Source organism: Populus euphratica, unplaced genomic scaffold (genome assembly GCF_000495115.2).
Source record: "Populus euphratica unplaced genomic scaffold, PopEup_1.0 scaffold4.1, whole genome shotgun sequence".
NCBI classification, from domain to species: domain Eukaryota; kingdom Viridiplantae; phylum Streptophyta; class Magnoliopsida; order Malpighiales; family Salicaceae; genus Populus; species Populus euphratica.
In genome coordinates, this window is record NW_011499859.1 from 245904 (window position 1) to 266797 (window position 20894).

A 20894-nucleotide genomic window follows, 5' to 3' on the forward strand; every position below is an offset into this window, starting at 1 on the left:
TTCACAATAATGGCCATTACCGTTCTATAAGGACATTATGGCCTTTTTTTTTCCCATCATGACTTGCTGTTAACTACACTATAACACCGAATAATGGCAATGGGGTTCTCTGTTTCCTTATGACTGTTATGTTTCCTCATGGCTGTAATTTAAAACTATGCAAGATATAGTAAGGATGCCTGTATTGTTCCAGGTTAGGTCTGAAATAATTCTGCATAGATGATATTCTGCTCTGTTTTTCTTATCTTATTCAAAATAAACATGATCAATGTATGATTTTCGAACAACACTGATTTTTCCTCGTACTAAACTGTGACAATTGAAGCATATTCTGAATTTGTGCATTGGAAGCAATCTGATATATTCTTTGGATTACTGGTTCAGAAAGTAGCATCTTATTCACAGCAAACATGATTCATGCATTAATTTCACTCTATAATGATTTTTCCTTTCATTAAATTGCAAAGTAGCACATCTTTTGTTTATGCTTGGAAACAATCAGATAGTGGTTCAGATACTAATATCAGGACATACAATAATTTGGCGATTGGTAACTTAAGGATGAAAAAAATAATCTTAAGGTCCTTTTCTTCCAATCATATCTTCATTATTAACTTCCGTTGATTGTACCTTGCGATGCAGAGGAGCCATGTCATAGGTTGCATGGAGACCGAAGAAGACATAGTAAATGAGCATTAGCACCGTGCAAATACCAAATCTTTCAAAAGCCTCAGCACCCAAAGATCCCATTAGAAAGATGTTAATTGCAATTGACAAGGATGGAAGCCATGGAACCAGTGGAACGCCCCAAACCTTTGGCTCTCTCTGTTGAGGTAACATCGATAATCCAATAGTCCCCAAGAACCAAAAAGGAATGGTTACAGCATATCCAACCCAACCATTGGGATTCCATCCCCAGTAAGCTGAAGTCCCCATGGACGAAGCAATAATGATTAGCAGGAAGAGGACTAGCTTCAAGAGGTTTGTTTGTGGTGTGATTTCTCTGACATGGTATCTCCTCACAAGTAATGCGACAGCCATCATCATGAAGATAAATAGGGTGCTTACTGACAGCAAGCTTGCCAAGACATCTAGGCTTGAGAAAAAAGCAATGAGAGCACTTGAAATGGTGATCAGAAGTGTTGCATTTATTGGTGTTCCAGTCTTAGGATGGACAAGAGCAAACCATGGAGGGATCATGTGGGCTCGTGCAATATGAGTAGTATATCGTGCTTGTCCAAGTGCCCCTACCAAAAGAACGGTGGTCATCCCCTTGAGAGCACCAAGTGCTACCAGGTACCTTGCCCAATTCATTCCCACACTCTGAAATGCGACAGAGTAAGCTGCTCCTTTGTCAATCTCTGTGTATTTTTGCATCATAGATAGGGTAAGTGCCATTAAGCAGTATATCACGGTAATGATTGACATTGATCCAAGCAATCCTATCGGTATGTCTCTAGATGGGTTTTTTGTTTCTTCCGCCATGGTGGCTATATTGTCAAAGCCTCCGTAAGCAAAGTAGACAATTGCAGCTGCTTGGAAGATCCCTTTTGCCCCAAAAGGCAAAAATGGTTTCAGATTGGATGTATTGGCATGAGCAAACCCTGCAATTATCACAAACAAAATTACAGCAGTATTGAGTGCTGTGGCTATCCAATTGATCAGTGAAGTTTTCCTTGTGCTGATAATTGCAATTGTTGCGGCAATTACCAACACTCCAACAGCTATTGGATCCAGGAGATTGAAACCTTCAGCTAGATTTGTATGGATCCGTAAAGAGTTTGAAGGACGATTAAGAAGATTTGTGAAGTAAGAAGTCCATGCCCTGGCAACTGCAGCACTGCCCGCGATGCTTTCAAGCAGTATGTTCCCTGCAGTTATGAAAACCACATAGTCTCCTAATTCAATTCTCAAGTAAGCAAATGACCCACCCGCTACAGGGACTTCGACTGCGAATTCCGTGTAACAGAATACAGAGAGCATTGCTGACACTCCAGAAGCAACATAGGACAACACAATGGCAGGTCCAGCATGTTCATGGGCTTCTTGACCAGTGAGTACAAAGATGCCTGCTCCAACGACCGAACCAAATCCAAACCAGGTAAGGTCCCACCAAGTGAGGCAACGTTTCATCTCGTTCTCACTTTGTTTCCGAAGCTCCCCAATCTCATTGACATCATCTGACCGGCTGATGAGACGGTCCTTGAACCGGAAACATGTCTCTGACAATGCGGAACGGTAGTTTCCCCAGCTTTGGAAGGACTCCTCTGGTAAGAAATCTTGTTTGCTGAACCTCCAATAACTTTTGTGTTGAATCTCACCACTCGTATCTCCAGTGGAACTCATTGCTGTATTCTCTTGTGTTCAGTGCTCTGTGGAGTAAACAGCAGTTGATATGAAGCTTTAAATACCTGAAGATTGTGGTTACGGGCTCTAACTATTTTTTATTTAAAAATATATTAAAATGATTTTTTTTATTTTTAAAAAAGTATTTTGAAAATCTACACACCAAAACTATTTAAAAATATTAAAATCAAGCGCGTTTTAAAACGTCATCTTTAATAGACTGTCATTCAATAGTTATTCAAGTGAACTTTTTGTTTATAAACTGGACCCTTTGTATTTGGTCATGGAATCTAAGATCGCGAGATCCCTGTGAAGGAGCTGACTTGGTGACGATCCAAACAAAAGACAAGACCGGTTTTGTCTATTCTAGACGGCTCTTTGTTTTGGGCGTTCAGTGCTAAGAATTGCGCATGTTCTCGTAAAACCCAGATTGGGACCGTTTTGGACCAGCTTTCAAGGGCTGCGGGGCCACCAAGTATAATCTTTGTTCCGGGGCATGGCGTGGAATGTGAAATATGATATTTTTTCGAGACGAAGATGAGCATGCCCATCTCCATGATCAGTGTGCTTGGCTTCAAGTCAACTGGAGCGGTAACAATTGTTATTATATTGGCATAAAACATGACGCATGAAAAGGAAAGAAAAGAAACAATAAAAGCACATCTAAAAATGGCTGACAATCAACCCCTGAACTGCTCTTCAGTGAAATCAAGGTCATAATTGCATTTTGTTATCCTTGAAAGGTAATGGCTAAGGTTTGATTGCAAATCTTATTGACACGATGCAAGAAGTGTGGTTTGAGCATTCATAGATTTCATGTGACGCCTGGCAACAAACCTGAAACGCAAGACCAAGCTCCGGCTGCTCGCGGCGTGTGCTGGGGAGGGGAGGATTGTGCGTGCTTGTACTTTGAAATTAAGGTCAGATGATGAGAAATCAGTGGTTTGCCCAAAATTAAGGTCAGGTGAAGAGAATTCAGCGGTGCTCGTATTAGAAAATGAAGGGTGCCAGAGAGACAAACATTTCAAGGGCCCACTCGGTGAAGTTGATTGATGCTGCCACGAGGATGATTCACATCACCTAGTTGAATCTTCTTCATGAGAACGCCGTCCGAAAACTAATCAAGATGCTCCATCATTTCAATGCTTTGTTTAGACGAAGACTAAGAGAAGCGACTGGTGGGAAAGGAGCCCTGACTGGTTGGTTTTCAAACCTGCCGTCACGGCCGCCTGATATAGAGACTCCAATTTCAAAGTTGAGACCAGCAAGAGAACAAACAAAAAGGTACAAACGATCACACGCTTTCGATATTAGAGTAGTAGTAATTTTTTAAAATATATTTATTTATTAAATATAAACACATTCAAACAATTAGAAAACAATAAAAAAATCAATTTAAAATAAAAAAATCAATTGTTTTTAGAAGAACTTTTAAAATACAAAATCAATCAAAATCTAAAACTTCTCTCTCCAGAGAAAAAAAAAGGGTGATTCAATAACAAATGTGGTAAGGAAATAGTAAAATGCTCCACCACAAAATAAAGAAATGGATCAGCGACATAAAACTTGCTAGCCTGCAGCGTATTTTTATAATGTAAAAAAAAATCTCAAAGGAATATGAATGTTTTTAAAAATACAAAAAAAAAAAACAAGAAAATTTAATCATTGAATTAATTAACTTTAATAATTTTAATTAATTTAATAATATGATTGAAAAAATATCTGCAACAAATAAAGCAAAATAAAAAAATCAACAATAATTCATTACAAAAAGATGAATACTTATTAATATTATAAATATTAATAAAAAGATATTTTTATAATATTCTTAAAAAGTTTTTATGATTTTATTAGTTCAATAAAGATTAAGTAAAGATTAAATAAGGATGGAATAATAGAAAGCAAAATAAAAAAAATAAGTCAAATCTAATCTATTAGCAAATAAAATATCAAAAATAAAATTAAAAAAATTAAAAAATTAACTCAAGTTTATCTAAGTCTACACACACAATCCATAACCTAATTATAAGATTAGTATAGCCTTGTGAAAAAAAAATTCATAAATCTCATATTCAAATCAACTTAGTATTAAAAATCAAAATTAATCATTATTTTTTTAAAGCAAGACAACAAAAAACCCGAGTTATACCTACTGAATTCATACCTTGTAACATGAGATTAGAATAAGCTGTTGAAAAATAAAATTACAAAAACAATAAATATCAATCTCTAACCAATCTAATATTAAAAAATAAAATTAAAAATATATTGTTTAAAAATAAAATTACAAAAACAATAAATGTCAATCTCTAACCAATCCAATGTTAAAAAACAAAATTAAAAAAATAATTTAAAAAAAATCAAAATTAGCTCAGTTAAATCTTTTAAGCTCACAACATGGGTCATGATAAAATTACACCAAAGCAAACAAAAAAAATAACAAAATTAAATTTCTAACCAACCAAAATAATAGGGGATATAAATTAAAAAACTAATTCAACAAAAAAAAAAAGAAGAATAAAGACCAAACTTAACATAAAAATAAAATCAAATCAAATAGTGTGGAATGAAATTGAAAAATAATTTCAATCAAGAGAATGATAAGAAAAAAATAAATAACAATAAAAAGAATAAAGATAAAATTGAAAAACAATTTCAATCAAGAAAATGATAAGAAAAAAATAAATAATAATAGAAAGAATAAAAATGAAATTTGATATAAAAATCAAATGTTTAGAAATAAAATTAAAAAAATTTAATAAAAAAATTAAAAGCAAATATATTTAAAATAATGAGTAGTAATTCTGATTCAATCAACAAATAACCAGACTTATTTAGAGTTTTGCAATCCCAATGTATTTTCGAAGAGAGGAATGAGAAAAAAAGAAGAAAAACATGTCATTGGAGCTCAACCATTGATTCTAGAAGACAGGTATTACACCACCATAAAAAGAACGATAAGATGCTTCCAATGTCGCCTTGTAAAAGGGTTTTTACAACTGTATAATACTACAAATTATGCCCAAAGGGCGAGGATGACACCAAGCAATTTTTTGTATTACTATTTTATATTTGTTGAAAAATTAAATTGTTTCTTATTTAAATTAATTATAACTAAAAATATAATGACATAATACAAATTTGCCTCTATAATCATTTTACTGTGCTAGAGAAAAAGTTCTTTTTTACAAAAATTATCTTTAATTTTACTGTTTTGGATGACTACAAAACGAATAGCCACTAAAAACAAGATCATCATCCATTTTAAGATTTTTTAAAAAAGGAGAAGCACAAAGAAACCAATCATAGAATTAAACAAATGAAAACCAAAACCTTGTCATTATTATTTGGAAGGAGAGATAAGCCATAGATGCAACAAAAATCAACTGGGGAGAACTCTTCATGAGCTCGGCAATTTTGTCTAGTACAATAAATGCCAAATTGTAGGGGCAAGCTCCCACATTTCATGAGAGTAACCGTGCTCACAACACTGAATCAACACAATTCACATATGCGGATGATAGAAATAAATGAATCCACACAGAATCATTCTGAAAGTGGGACTATCCTGGTTAAAAATAAGCATTCTTCAAATGGGCCATAAACCCATCAAGTCTGTCTATCAAATCAAGAAAAGGGTCATTTGATTTCAGATGTAAACATCATCTTTAACACCTCGTAAGGCCTAATGTATCTATCAATGGCAATGAAACAACAACAGGAGTAAGCAACAGATGCAGAGAATTTGCGACTTGTACCCAACTTAGCAATTAGCAAGTGTACAGGGCATTCATATGCAACTTTAAAAATAATGATTTTTGTCAGGCATTTTATTAAACAGTTGATGTGCATGACCAAAAAATTGATTTGCTTTGTAAGGTCTGCTCATGAATGCAAAGGAGTGGATTTGTAAATGGCTTTTCATTTACCAAAAAAAAAAAAATACAAAATGAGAAAACGTGAGATAGAGTACGGAGCATGAAAGAGACATGAGCTCTCGGTTTTTTAGTTAAAATCGATCCTGTACTTTACTCTTCCATTTACCATCATGAAGGCCATCTATGAGGGGAATGAGTTTGATAACTCAACCCATCCATAGTATATTTATTATCCAGTCTGGCTGTGCTGTTGTTGTTCTATATGCGAGTAACAGTAGCTTACAGCGCTAATTGTTTAAACCTGTACCTAAATGATCATGCCCTCAATTCGTCTCCTATAAAACACATAATAGGCAAAGAGAAGCTTGTCCGTGGCTACTGGAAAGAAAACATAAAGACACAGGTATGCAAACAATCATAGGATTCATCATAAATTTGCCTATAATTCGTCTTTTATAATAGTATCAAAAGCTTTTTCATGGATGAAGGCAGGAAATTAGACATATAACGGCTGCCTGGGGAGAGAAATCTGTTCTTAACAGGTTAACTTATTACCTGAAGTAAGAAATTCCTGTACTGCAGCCAAGTCAGGAAGCACAGTCGCACCAGATTTTTTCCACTCCACCGCATCGGGTGTCTTGAACCTATCCAGCAGCACTGCTTGCATCCCCACACTCTTTGCTGGCAAGTAGTCCTTGCGCATGCTATCCCCAATGTGCAGAGTTGCTTCTGGTGCAATTTTTCCAGCCCTCTCAAGGGCAATCTTATAAATCCTCGGGTCTGGTTTCTCCACCCCTTCTAGACCGGAGAATACACCAAAGTCCCACTCAGATCCCTGATTTTCCAAAATTATATTCACATTAGATTCCTTGAGCTCAGCATGGACAATGCGTAAAAGCATGAGTAGGTTTTGGTAATACCAAGGATGAACACGCACATGCATGCATGCATGCTATATTTTTGACAGTGATCTTTGGTGCAATTAAGTAAACACCATGAAACCGGATGAAGTCTAAAGTTAACTATAGTTGGACTGTAATAACAAATTAATACCATAACTATCCGTTTCTGTTTCTTTTGTTGCGAAGATAGCATTCTGTTTACCTGCTCCAAACCCAAGGCTGGAAGAATCACATCCTGATAACGGTATTCAGCATTACTAACAAGGCCAACAAGAAGACCCTCTCCACGAGCCCATCGAAGGAAAGGTTGGGAGTCTGGAAAAACACTATAAGGTGCAGATGAACCAAAGGATGCATATATACGCCTAAAGATCTTCTCAAATGTCTCTTCATCATAATCATATCCAGCCTGCCAGAAAAAAAGAAAAGAAAAGAAAAGATACGCATCTGTCCATGCATGTACATATATAAATAGCTAGACTACAAGATGAGGAAAAAACTGCACGTATCATGACTCTTATCACCAGCATTGATAGTTAACAATACTTTCCAAAATGGCCCACCAATAGGGTTCCATGTGGAAATCCAGCTTTTTTTGTTAGGTTCCGTGTGGTACTTTTAATCCCTCGTTGTACTATTATATGAACAAGGTTAACCCACTTGCATAGTGATTTGGCCCTCTATTTTTCAATATTGCAATGTCATTGAATACCAGATGCATTGAAGAGGCCACTTTCATTATGCGAGCACATCCAGCATGTTAACATTAAATAACAGTACTGCCTTTACAGCATCTGAGGTTCTACAATTCAGAAGAGCTCATTAAGAGAGATACAGCTTACAAATAAAGAATCCCTAAATGCATACCTTGATGAAAGAATTTCTCACACATGTTTTCCACCAGACAACAGTAGGCAATTTTGCAGCATGCCCAAAACACGGGTACTTTTTGGCCATTTCTGTGTATGCAAGTTTGAAGCCCTCGTGCATACGTTTGTAGTCAGGGCATGGCAGGCCAACAGATTTTGCTGCCATACAATAGTAGTCACCAAGCTCACCTTTGTAAGCTATGAGGGTACCAGTGACATCCACAGTGATGCAGCGTAATTTTGACAGCAGAGACATTGCGAAGGGGGCTTCAGAAAAATGAAGAATATCAAAGTTTTTAATGGGGGAAATTCAATTGTCTCATTAATATAAATAGTATCCTAAAGGCAATGGATGGCGTCCCAGATCAAGCAGTTCAATAGATCGCACAAGTCCTGGATCTGCATAATTGACAAGAATAGGTTATGCAATGCTAACTTCAACAAATAATCATAATTGAATAAATGCCATCAGCATAGTAGTCAATACATAAAGAACACAGCAAGTTGATTCTCCATTGATAATAAAACATTTAGTGAACATCATTTTATCAAAATAAATATTTTCAAAAACTAGTTGTTTGAACATTAGGCATGTTAAAAAGGCAAATTCCAATTAAGCACTTGAGCTATTTCTAATGGACAGTTCACAGCTAACAGAGTATAGAGCCATACATGTCCGCTATGATTTAAATTGCATTTAAGTCCACAATCTCAAGAAGTTGACACAGATCAATTGAAATTTAAGAAAACACGAGCAGAGCATGTAATAGAGATGTAGGCTGTTTGCTTCGTTATGACATTTATCCAAGAGTTACTTGACAAAACGAATACTAGCGTGGAGGAAGCCAATAACTGATTTGATAAGGTTTGGTCAAGCAAAGAAAAGAGGCATGCCTAGTAATACAAGTAGAATCCAGAAGAGGTGAGGTCTGGAAGCTAAATAGCTTAGATTTAGTAATTCCACCTATAAAGTGAATAATATGTGAGCAAACACTAACCTATTGGGTACCATTACAATGAGGTTTGAAAGGAAAGCTTGAAATTTGAGCCATTATTTTAAAGAGGCCCCTGGCAAAATTTATGGGTTGGTGGGAAGTATGGGGGTGCTGCCAAATAGGTTGGATGACCTAATTTTTGCAATAGGAAGAAACGCTAATTTGACATGAAAAGAGTGAGGAGAGATGGTTCGTTCTAGGGAAACAAAGACCCCAAAAATAAACTAACCTAATACCAATAATCAGCTGCCTTTATTTTATGATAAAGGCTGCATTTTATAGTGGTAACGCTAAATGTTTCCTACTGAATTAAGCCACTAGAGTACAGGACTCCCTACTTAAACTGGCCTGTAAGAAAAAGACTTACTGAAACTACTTTCTGAGCCTACAAACTAGGAGCATATCAAGAGCAACAGATAATTCTAAAACGAAAACAGCTTGCAGCAACTTCCCAAATAATAGTGGTTGTAGGTGACGTTCTGTCCTTCATACTGCAGGCATAGTAAAATGGAGGAAAACGGTTCATGCCATGGCATGGCTCATTGATAGATAAGCACCAAATTCATGGCTGCATGGCTCATTGATAGATAAGCACCAAATACTGCCAATCAATTGATTCAAGACAAACACAAAATGGTCCCATGCATAAGCATCAAGAAGACTCCTAGGCAGCCTACAAGGAGGCCAGGAAAGCATATGCCAAGTTCCCAACCCTTACATATTAGGAAAGGACAGAAGGGGAACAGATTATAAAGGCTTTTCATTCTTACTGATTGAGCAGGAGGAGAATATCCTTGGTGCAACTTCATCAATTAGATCTTCTTAATTTCTTGTTTTCTAGATTAAGTTGACAAACTATTTTTCACTAATATCAATCGATGAAACCTAAAGCACACAGGCAATTGCATGATTATTGAATTTGACCAAGGAACATCCATTCTATATTCCTCTCTCAAGGAGCTCTCAAATTGCAACTGTTATAAGAAACTTCTTGTCATTTTTTTTGTCCTGCATTCAAATCAACATGCATATTCAATTTTTCCCCAACTATTTATATTGATTTTTTCTCCAGAAACCATGGAAAACAAATTCTTCTTCACTTTGTACTGTTGCAAGACCACAAAGGTATATTCAATTATAAACCAGCATATTATATCCAAGCCCAGCGATTCTAGAAGAACAACATAAACTTTCCATACCAAAACACCTTAATGAAACTGCATTTCTAATGCACATTTCATAAACCCTTTCCGGATGAATGTCCAAAATTAAGACAAGAATCCCAGCAACCAGAATCTTTCTTCCACAGTTTCTTTATGAAAAAACTCCTCGTGTTATGCATGTCCACCCAAAATTTGAGGGGCTTGTCCAAAAGTCAGAAAAATGTTGCTCTATGAACTGACTATATAAAGTCACTCACCATGACAACTGAACAAATCTAAGATCAACGCTTTAATCATTATTTTCTTCTTCCTTTTTTGTGAAGTCTAAAACTTTTATCACCAGGTTGAATTAGATAGGCATAAAATGGGTTCCTTAATAATCTCTAAGATTGTGAAACACATTGACACATGCTCATAGCGAGAATAAAAAAAGCTACATCCGGCCAAAAGAACTCATCAACTAAGCAAGCCATTGCATCACAAAAGCAAGAGACATAGAGAGCGGAATCACTAGCCAAATCCAATTCAATGTCACCCCAAATGTATCGAGCTTAGCAAATGGGTATCACTAGCCAAATCCAATTCAATATCACCCCAAATGTATCGAGCTTAGCAAATGTACATGACCCACTGTCAAATCTAATCGGTTTCCTTAATTTTCTTTAATTTAAACATTGTATTAGCAAGATCATGCATTTGACAGATAAAAAGAAGTATATATCAAGGAAATGGATTCCTCTCTTCTTTATATATTTAAAAGAAGAGGAAGTCAAGTTGTATATACATGTGAAGCAGTAGCCAAAAAATTATTGAAAAAAGAAAACCCATTAAGCAAGAAGGGAAAGTAGACATACCCAGAAGCTGAAATGAAAAGGAATCTGAGTTTTGCTTCTTGCAAATCAAATCACCAATGGTTTTTTTTAAAAAAAAAACTTTCAAGTTGTACTAGAATCTTGAGCTCCAAACTGGTCTCCCTGCTCTTACAAGAAACAAACAGGTCTTGGAACACACCCACCTGAACCCTCTCTCCTTTCCATGTATGTGCATATATACATGTGCAAGTGCCTCTATTTATCAATGGCAAGACAGTTGAGTTCTCTGAGCAGGGGGGAGGGGGACAGAGTCGTCTTTGTAGTTTACATTAACGTATTTAAGAAAATCTGATTCTGCAGTGAAAGGTTTTTCTTTTATTTTTTTCTTCTTGTATCACGTCCTTTATGTTAGGTATTATTTTGTTTTGGTCCCCTTTCCCGTTTCCCCATTGCACCGCATCTCTTTTGCTCTAAATACAGGAGGGTGGGACTGAAAAGAAAAAGGAAAAAGGAGAAAGAAAACTAGAGTAGCAGCTATAATGGAGAAGGGGTGTCTAAAAGCGTAAATAAACCAAAAACTGAGGAGCTACATGACAAGATTTCCAAGGATGGTAAAGTGGATCGCAGAAAACCATGGACAGTTAGCCAGCGGTTTTGCTGACTGAAGGCGAACAGCTCACGTGCGTTAATTGTCTCTAGTCGAGGAGCCAAAAATACAATGAGCTGATTTTCTAGCTGCTTAATTTCCCCCGGTTTGGTGTGTGCTAGTTTTGCGTAGCGTAAAACCTAACCTCCAATTAATATTATATTAGCGGTATTGGTTATTTAAATTTTAAAATGTTTTCATTTAAAAATATATTAAATAATATATTTTTTATTTTTTAAAATTTATTTTTCACATCATTACATCACAATTTTTTTAAAAAAATAGATTGAAAAAAAATAAAAATAAAAACTTAAAAAGCACTTATTTAATGCAAAAGGAAGTGCACATCTCACCCAAATTGAAAAAAATAAAAAAACTTAAAAAGCACTTATCTAATGCAAAAGGAAGTGCACATCTCACCCACTCATAGAACATAAGGAGAGGGGGGATGAACAGGGATGTTGTCCGGGGGAGGATAACAAGGAAAAATAAAATACTCAACTATATTGTTAAATGGGATTCATGGTTTTAACATTCGACTTCATATTTTACTTTTTCTATAATTCATCAATTTGATGTGAATTAATGGATCTAATAACGTGTGTGCGCGTGTATAGAGTGGTTGTTTGCCGAGATCCAACCATATCTCCTCACTCTCTTCAAGTCAAATTAGCGTTTTTTCCCATGGCAAGCAGTAGGCAGTCCACCCTCTTTAGCAACACTGCATGCTTCCCACAAACCTAGAAATTTTGCAAGGGGCCTCTTCAGAATAATGGCTCAAATTTCAAGCTCATACGCAAAGCCTATTTTTTATTACCATTACAATGAGGTTTGAAAGGAAAGCTTGACATTCGAGCAAAACTGACTTGTTATCATTAATGATAAAGAACTGGTCCTGATTAAAAAAGCATAAAAAAGAGTTAGCAAATACCTAACCTTTTGTCTGTACAAGAAGCTTTTTGTTTTTATGGCCTTACTCTTACATCTGACATAAATTACTTATGGCGAAGTAGATTTGATGCCTAGTGTCTACTGTTTCTCTTGGTATAATATTAATTTGACGTAAAGAAAAAAATATTTTAATAACACAAACAAATAAAGTTCAAAATTTATTTAACTTATTAATTCTGCATCAAGAAAAAAAAATCAAAATAATTAAGAGCATACAAATATAAATAAGATAAACAAAGGTATATTACAAAAATCATGGCAAAAAACATGTTCTTAAAAATAGAAGTTTTTGAACCTTACAATTTCCAGCATTCATTGACATCATTAATATAACCTTAGCACGCTTCTTTCAGTTCATGTTGCTGTCCTTATTTATCTTCAAACACAAAGCATCAATTATCAACTGGAATGACCTTTTTTCTTGTTCCAATTTTGTATTTTTTGCCTCGAGTTGTATTATGTTCAAGCTGTCCCGATTGTTGATTCTCTTAGTCAGCAGATCATTTTCACATTTCAGTCGTTCAATCTCAAGTTGTCGATCTATATCTCTGCACATAGCCTGTAAAACAAAATAAAATAAAATAAAAAACAATAAAGATATACATATTTTACATAACCAAACAAATAATATGATCATAAATTTATTACCAAGCTCTTATCATTGAATTTAAGAATACATGCATGGACAATCATTGCTATAATGATTAATGATAGAGTTACTATATTTTTATTAAGAATTAGTTACCATTTCATCTAATTAATTGCGATGTCGTATTTGTGGTTAAATAAATGCTATATAATTTATATGAGCTTTTGTGTTTGTTTTTCCTTTACAAACAATTTTAACTGTTTTTTAAAATGTTTTTTAAAATATTTTTTACATGAAAAGGTATCAAATTGATGCATTTTTTTGGTTTTTCTTTTATAATTTTGATGTGCTCATATTAAAAATAAAAAAAATAATATTATTTTAATGTATTTTATTACCATATATTACAAAACCAAACATACATGCATCTATGCCTATTTGTACACAGAAAACATCAATAAAGATTTCAATAACAAGCAAACTAGAAATTCAAGTATAAATGATAATATTAAAACTTATGGTCCGTGTATCGAAGGAAAAAATATACCATAAACTAACATCTCCTTATCTTAATGGTAACTTAGATAAATTTTTTTTTTTCTTTTTAATTTTAGAACCTGCCAAGTGGACCAAGTCAATTTAAAAAAATTCCTACACAATTTAATTTGAAACTTGAACCAAGTAATAAGTCAAGTAGAGATTTTAAAGTTTGACTTGTGGACCAATTTAATGACAATATTAAAGTGTTCCTGGCAACATGGATGTTATTTTTTTATGTTCAAAATACTTTTAGTCTAACCCACCATATGGCTTAAGAAGTAACCTAGTACATACCTTGAAGAAAAGAACATTTCTGCATGAGGTTTTTTATTTTTATTTTTTACAAGCTCGTGTGCTAGAAAGAGCAACTCATTGTGCTTTGAAAATTAGATACACTTAGAGATTCATGTTTTAAGAGTTCTCTAAAATTATATTGGTTCTAATTGTAGTAAAATTTATCTATATAAGATCATTATCTCCTGGTTAAGCAAGATCTATTCAGAAAACTAATCTTTCTTAATTATTTTGGAGAAGAAAATCAGTGGCCATCCATGTTCCTCACCATTCAGCAAAAAAGAAAAGGGAAGCTTTTGAGTTTTCTAAATAGGAAATTTAGACAAGTCATTGATAATCAAATCACCCTCATCAAGCACAAGGATTCGGTTAATCAGATCATAGTCAAATAAAAAATTAATCCTCATGCACTGGCTTTCTACTTAGAATCTGGATGGTTTAGCTAGATTAAAGTTTGCAATTAAGAGATGTTCAAAAACTGCTCTTAACCAACTCAGTCCTTTGTTAATCATTTATATCAAGTTAACAACGAGGATCTTAATAGAGTCTGGATTACACTCAAGTCTCAAATTCTAATTTACTACATAACAGGTTGGTCAGACATCTCAAAGATGTTAAAACAAAGGCTAGTTTATTACCTAGATGTCCATTTAATTAAAGAAGAGGTAAACAGGCTTAGTAAATAGAAAGCTAAGAAGTTTAAGGGAACAAAACATATAAGTGGTTTCCCAATTACCCTAACTTTGAGGCATCATATGATATTTGCCATTGCAGAAGCCTTATCCAGCTACAAAGCCATAAGCATTTGAAAGGCCATAAGCATTTGAAAGGATTGTTTTATCGTTACAAAAAACCACAATCCTTGCTTGTCATTTATAATTGTTGAGTAAAGCCAAAAAACCTTTATTCATCCTTTGTATCAGCTATAACAAAACCATAAAATAAACCCCCTTCAAAGCTTGAATCCTAATGCCAAGATAAGATAGAAATAGTTAGTTGACATATGGTACACTAAAAGCTAGCCGACCAAGATTATTATTAAAGAATAAAGGGTCAGGATCTTGCAAAGGGATCAAGTTTCAGTTCCTTTATTATGGCTTATAAAATAGAGGTTTGATCGAGAGATAACAAACACTGAAATAAAAGATAAACACCAACATAGGCTTGACTTAGTTGATGCAGAGATTAGGTTTCGCCTAAAGAGCAAATCTTAATCATTTTAGTCTTGTTAAATCATAATACTTTTTGTTTTTTGGGCTTTTATTAGCGCTAAATACCCCACTTTTAGGTGTGTTTTGGGTTACAAGAAAGGTAGAAATAAGCCTAAAACTTTTATAAAGAGTCTAAAATTCATTTCTGTTGAAGTTCAAAACATAGCATAAATAGGGAAGTTCCAATTTATCCAGAAGTTCATTACAATATAAAGCCAAATTTGACTTTTAATCTGTATCTAAAGTTATAGATGTCAAAATAAAGCATGCTTATGCGAGTAGAAAAGATGATAACGAGGTCTGAAACATATGTTAATGGCCCAACTCCAAACTGTGTCATTTTGATGCTCTAAATGTAGATGGAATCCGATTAGCCAAGCTACGAGGAGGAAGAAACATAAAAAGATAAAGGGAAAAAAATGACCAAAAAGAAGAGAATACGTTGTGGTATCATCACCAAGGTCTCGATTAACAGACCTTTATTCTCGCAGCAGTAGCAAAAACATCAAATTCAATCCATTTGTTTTAGGGAAAAGGACTTATGAGGTCTGGACCTACATTCTCAAGGCAGAAATATCACTTTTTGCAACAACAACAGTTTTATCAAGTATAAACTTATGTCATCTTTAGAATAAATATATTTGTTCATGTATACTCTTGCTTTTCAGAATATGTCTACATAATTGCATGTTTCATTTTTTTTTCTTGATTTCTTTCCTCTTGAAAACTTGAATGGTAGAGAGTTTAGTTAAGTGTTTATATGATGGATTTGTTTTCTTTTGGTTGAACCATTTTCTAGTTCAGTTTGTTTGTTTTAACAGTTGTTTCTCTTCATGTTATGCTTATAATTTTATATGAACAGGATTTTAATTGCAATCTCTAGCTTGAATGTCATAGTTTAAGTGATATGAATTTTGGTGAAACCAAAAATAGTTTCCCTTGGTGGCATATGTATTGGTATTTCTCTCAATATACTTTGATTAAACATATTTTTATGGTTAGGCCAATAAGTCTCCTAGTTTTAGAGATAAAAGTAGATCCAACACATTATTTTTAACTTTAAAACAAGTTTTGACGATAAATCAATAAGTTTTCATCAAGTTAACTATTCCTTGTTTTAATGTTAAGGTTGACAAGTCTTCTAGTTTTAGGGATGAACATAAACTTAACAAGTTGATTTTTACTTTAAAATGAGTTTGATAATAAATCAATGAGTTATCATCAAGTTTTGTATAGGCTTTTAAATGGTTATGTTGATGAGTCTCATAGTTTTAGAGACCAAAACAGACCTAACATGACATCTTAACCTTAAAATTAGTTCAAAAATATGTTGACAAGTTTTTATCAAGTTAGCAATGTTTTGGTTAAGTTTGGTTTTTAATGACTAGATCAAAAATCAATAAAAGTAAGGCAGATAAAAAAACTAATTAGATACCATGAATTCAGGTATGTAATAAGGTATAAATAGTATTGGGTTTAAAACAATAAATCCTTTTGTATAAAAAGCAATGCTCTAACTATTGAGTTAAGGTAATTTAGAATAAAAAAAAGAAAGAAATGGAACTCGTCACATCAATGAATTATATATATAATATTATTTATAAGAAATAATGAATTAGATGTTGGATCAAGCAATATTCATCTTATTCATCTTGACAATAAATTATCCACGTGATAAAATATATATTGTTATAATCTAATTTTTGAACCAATAATAAAAATTAAATATAGTTGACAATGAGTTAAGATAACATAAAATTTGAAGTTCAAGGATGTAATTATAAAAGTTTGAGAGTTAATGGATCAATGTGGAAAAAATTAAAAGTTAAAGATTTAATTAAGGGCTGAATGGAATAATCTGAAAATTAAGGACTGTTTTGTAAATAGTGTTATAATTCAAGGATTTAATTGGAATTAATTAAAAAGGGGAAAAATTAAAAGAAATTTTTAATTGCTCAGGGATCCAATTGTTGAATTTCCAAAGTTCAGGAGTCAAAGTGAAAATGTGTCCTTTGCCGAACGTCGTCGTTGCTAGTGGGAGAGCCGTGTGATCTTCTCCATTCCGATTCAACTGGAGACCTGAAAATCTGCAACAGATTCAATTGTGGATCACGACCCTTACCCACAATCTCGCTTATGGAAGATACAGTCCTGCGAAGGCAGGACTAATTAGGGGTAAGTTGGGGGTCTCTATAAAATGAGAGCAGAAAACCTAGTAATGGGGACAAAAGGAAACCAAGAACAAAAAAACTAAAAAAACCGAGGGGAAGAACACTAGGAAACAGAGAACGAGTGGAAGACGAATAACACAAGGAATCGAAACAAAAAACACAGAGGAGAAAAATAGAGAGATCACAGAAAGGAGATTGAAGAGAAAACGAAGGAGAACGAACGAAACAGAGGGGGAGGGGAATTTCTCGTCAGCCACCACACCTTCATATATCATCATCTTCGTCTGTCCCTCGGCAAGCACAGGGAAACAGAAGCCTAAGGAAGAACAAGAGGACTACACAGGAGCATAAAAAGGAACCGAAGCAGAGCTTTGGGTGATCCATCACGCCTCCGTCTCCTAAATCAGAGAGCAAGCCAGGCGAACAAACAGGAAGAAGAGCCAGAGAACAAGAAAGAAAAGACTAAAGGAAAAGAAAGCAAGAAAGACACTGATCGATCCACTACCACGCACCTTCAGTCTCTAGAAACAGCAGGTATGTCCGTTTCTTCATTCTTTCTTGCATCTTCAGTTCAAAGTTAATTATACAAGAACATTGAGTGAAGGTAATTTAATTACCTTCACCCAGTGTTCATACACGCGTGAAGTGAATTCACGCGTGCTTTTAGCTTTTTTGGACCAGCCGGGTCACTGGCTTGGACCAGTGACTGGGTCGGGCTGGTTGGGCCTAGCCCAGTCCAACTCATGTGGGTTGAGCTGGGCCCAGCCCGAAAATAGAATAAAAAATAAAAACTAAAAAAATAAAAACTAAAAAAATTAAAATATTAAAAGTAAAAAATAAAAAATATATATGCATAAAAAAAATAATATAAATTTATCGGTTTATTCACTAACGCTAGAGTCAGGAATAACGCTAGAGTAAGGAATAAAAATATCAATTTAAATTTATATTATTTTTATTCATTGTACTTTATTTTATTTAGCTAAAAAACTAAAAATATATGTATGTGTAAACGTAAAACTTATTTTTATTTATTTATTTACTGATGTCAGAGTCAGGAATAAAAAAAATACTGATTTAGATAAAAAATAGAAAAATAAAAATAGAAAAAATAGAAAAAAATATAAAAATGTGTTTGCATGAATAAAAATAATGTAAATTTAGTGGTTTATTCACTGATGCCAGAGTTAGAAATAAAAATATCAGTTCAAATTTATATTATTATTTTTATTTGTTGTATTTTATTTTATTTAGCTAGAAAAAATAAAAAATATGTGCATGTGTAAAAGTAAACTTATTATTTATTTATTTATTCATTGACGCCAGAGTCAGGAATAAAAAAATACTGATTTAGATTTATTTTGTTTCTATAGCTGCGTAATATTTACCGACGCTAGAGTTGGAAATATTCGTAATTAAATATTAACTAGCGCCAGAGTCAGAAATATTATACACAAACAATCATAGTATAAACTAAAAAAAAAATATTAGCAATTAATGACAAAGATCAACAATGCAGCCTGTCTTAGATAGGATGTTTAAGGAGTGATAATATCTTTTTTTTTACGTAATCAATTTCGGACCATAAAATCTCTGTTGACTAGTTAGGGTTCCTAGTAACTATAATAATATTAGGTGACAACTAATTAAACAAAAAATATCCCTATTAAAAAACAGGATAGCCTGAAATGATGACTTACTCCATGACTTTTAAGGAATAAGATAACATTAGCCGGGACAAAGGATTCGGTCCATCTTAGTTGCACTTTTTAGATTCTAAGCAACCAATAAAATCCATTATTGATTTAAGATATTGGTAAATAGAATATTCACTTTATTCAATGCTAGACATAATGAGTATAAAGACCTTGACAAGTTTCATAGTTTTATACACCGACGTAGACCTAGCATGCTTTTTTTACTAAAAAATAAAAAATAAATATATAAAAAATCATCAGAATTGTGAGTTTGATTGTGTAAAATTACTATATTATATGATTGTTTATATATATTTGCTATGATATTTTTGACAATGGTGTATTTGATTCGTAATATTTTCTATTGAATAAATCCAGGTTAATTTGGTTCTAAAAATATAACCAGTGTAGAAAAATATCCAATTTATTAGATTGATGAAGAAAATCACTGAATTGAAATATAGCAAAAGGTAAAAAGAGAGATGTACCAGCTGCTTTGAAAGCACCTCCACAACGATGTTTTGCTTGTCAAGCTGGGACTTCAATAGGCAAAAGTTACCTTGAAGTTGTTTCATGAGTTCGTTTTGAGTTTGCACAACCTCTTTCAGCCGAACTTCTTCATTTTTTAAGTGCTTGTTCTCTCTATCTAATCTATTATTTTCTTCGGTAAGCGCACACAAGTCTTCCTCATTCTTGATTTTCTTAAACTGCATAATTAATTACAGCACAGAGAATCAAAGAGAAGTTCCCATAATAAAAATATATAACAACAATACGAACCTCCTCCTACCAAATAACAACAGGCAAGTGATCACGAACCTCCTACCAAATAACAACAGGCAAGTGATCATGGAGAGGAGCATGTTGCTTACCTTGCACCGTAGCCGATAGGCCCTGTCTGCCGCTTTCTTCCTCTCTTGATCCCTATTTACATCATCAGGAGCTTTTCTTTTCAGCTTCGAATCGGGTATGGTAGGAGAATCAAGACATCCTGATAGAAATGACATGTACTGCTCTATTGGTGGCTGAATCATCGACGGTGCTGTGTTTATTTCATAGCTACCGCCAATTTCATTAGCGGTTGACGTCTGCAGATGAGATTTAAAAGGGCAAAACCTTCAAAAGACATACTTGGGTTTGCTCACTGAAACATGTCAGAAGGCTTTCATTCAACCAAAACATCTCTGATAAGCACATCAATCTATCTAATTTTCTATACACATGCAAGCAGAAGAATATTTATAGACACATAAATTAATTTTGTTGGCTAAGGAAAATATGAAAAATCTAAACAAATTAAAAGATATAGCATGTAATAAATGAAAAATGAGCCGCATACTAGACAGTGAAAAAACGACAAACGATATTTACAGGCACTTTTTTTTCCTGGATAAAAATTAGAAGATTACAAGTAAAACTTACAGTTGCTAGTTCCGATGGCCACATTGAATCAATCAAGGGGAAGATTGGTACATAAGCTGGCTTTATACCTGCATAAAATTGAAAGCAGAGAACTGGTGGAGGCAATCGGAAACAGCACAACACAATCAAAGAAGGAGAAAAGAAATAAACTTTAAAGTGCTTCCGGACCTAATGTTCAAAAAATCGAGCTATAATTAAAAGAGAGGCATATATATAGCATACTGATACCAGCAGAGGCAGATGCAATATGAAATTGCATTTGATACGGTGTTTGATGGGTTTTATATTAAAAATTATTTTTTAAAAAAATAAAATAAAATACTATTTTAATATATTTTCAAATAAAAAATAATTAAAAAGAAAAAGAAAAGACAGCAGCACAATCCCGATCAGACGAGACATTCCAGC

At 33.7% G+C, this 20894-nt stretch overlaps 4 protein-coding genes across 9 annotated transcripts in view; 1 reads left to right on the top strand and 3 right to left on the bottom strand.

Annotated features, from left to right (window-relative positions):
- The window catches only part of EMB1025 (Pentatricopeptide repeat (PPR) superfamily protein), a 6739-nt gene extending 5989 nt beyond the window's left edge, over positions 1-750 (top strand). For both annotated transcript variants that reach the window (XR_841994.1, XM_011024019.1), the window contains one exon: positions 643-750. The gene's annotated coding sequence lies outside the window, so the exon portion shown is untranslated. The remainder of the gene's footprint in view (positions 1-642) is intronic.
- On the bottom strand, positions 412-2406 carry CAT5 (cationic amino acid transporter 5). The gene has a single exon (XM_011024018.1). It carries the CDS (start codon positions 2344-2346, stop codon positions 577-579), a length of 1770 nt encoding a protein of 589 aa, XP_011022320.1. The 5' UTR covers positions 2347-2406; the 3' UTR covers positions 412-576.
- A 4224-nt stretch (positions 2407-6630) lies between these two features.
- LOC105124141 (Haloacid dehalogenase-like hydrolase (HAD) superfamily protein) lies at positions 6631-11459 on the bottom strand. The gene is made up of 4 exons (XM_011024020.1): positions 11008-11459; positions 7994-8394; positions 7329-7535; positions 6631-7059 (listed from the first exon to the last, which is right to left on the bottom strand). Exons 2-4 carry the CDS (start codon positions 8249-8251, stop codon positions 6760-6762), a joined length of 765 nt encoding a protein of 254 aa, XP_011022322.1. The 5' UTR covers positions 8252-8394; positions 11008-11459; the 3' UTR covers positions 6631-6759.
- Positions 11460-12751: 1292 nt separating this feature from the next.
- On the bottom strand, positions 12752-20782 carry LOC105124144 (uncharacterized). Of its 5 annotated transcripts, none has more exons than XR_841998.1 (6): positions 20709-20782; positions 20487-20554; positions 19937-20152; positions 19553-19771; positions 15674-15750; positions 12782-13121 (listed from the first exon to the last, which is right to left on the bottom strand). XR_841998.1 is itself a non-coding variant. In XM_011024028.1 (5 exons), the coding sequence occupies exons 2-5, from the start codon at positions 20508-20510 to the stop codon at positions 12912-12914; spliced, it is 669 nt and encodes a 222-aa protein (XP_011022330.1). In that variant the 5' UTR covers positions 20511-20554; positions 20655-20778; the 3' UTR covers positions 12752-12911. The 5 variants fall into 5 exon arrangements, 3 of the variants coding, with proteins under 3 accessions (XP_011022330.1, XP_011022328.1, XP_011022329.1); XR_841999.1 differs by lacking the exon at positions 12782-13121 and adding an exon at positions 14690-14951; XM_011024028.1 differs by lacking the exon at positions 15674-15750 and having other exon boundaries at positions 12752-13121; positions 20655-20778.
- Between the last annotated feature and the right edge of the window lie 112 nt (positions 20783-20894).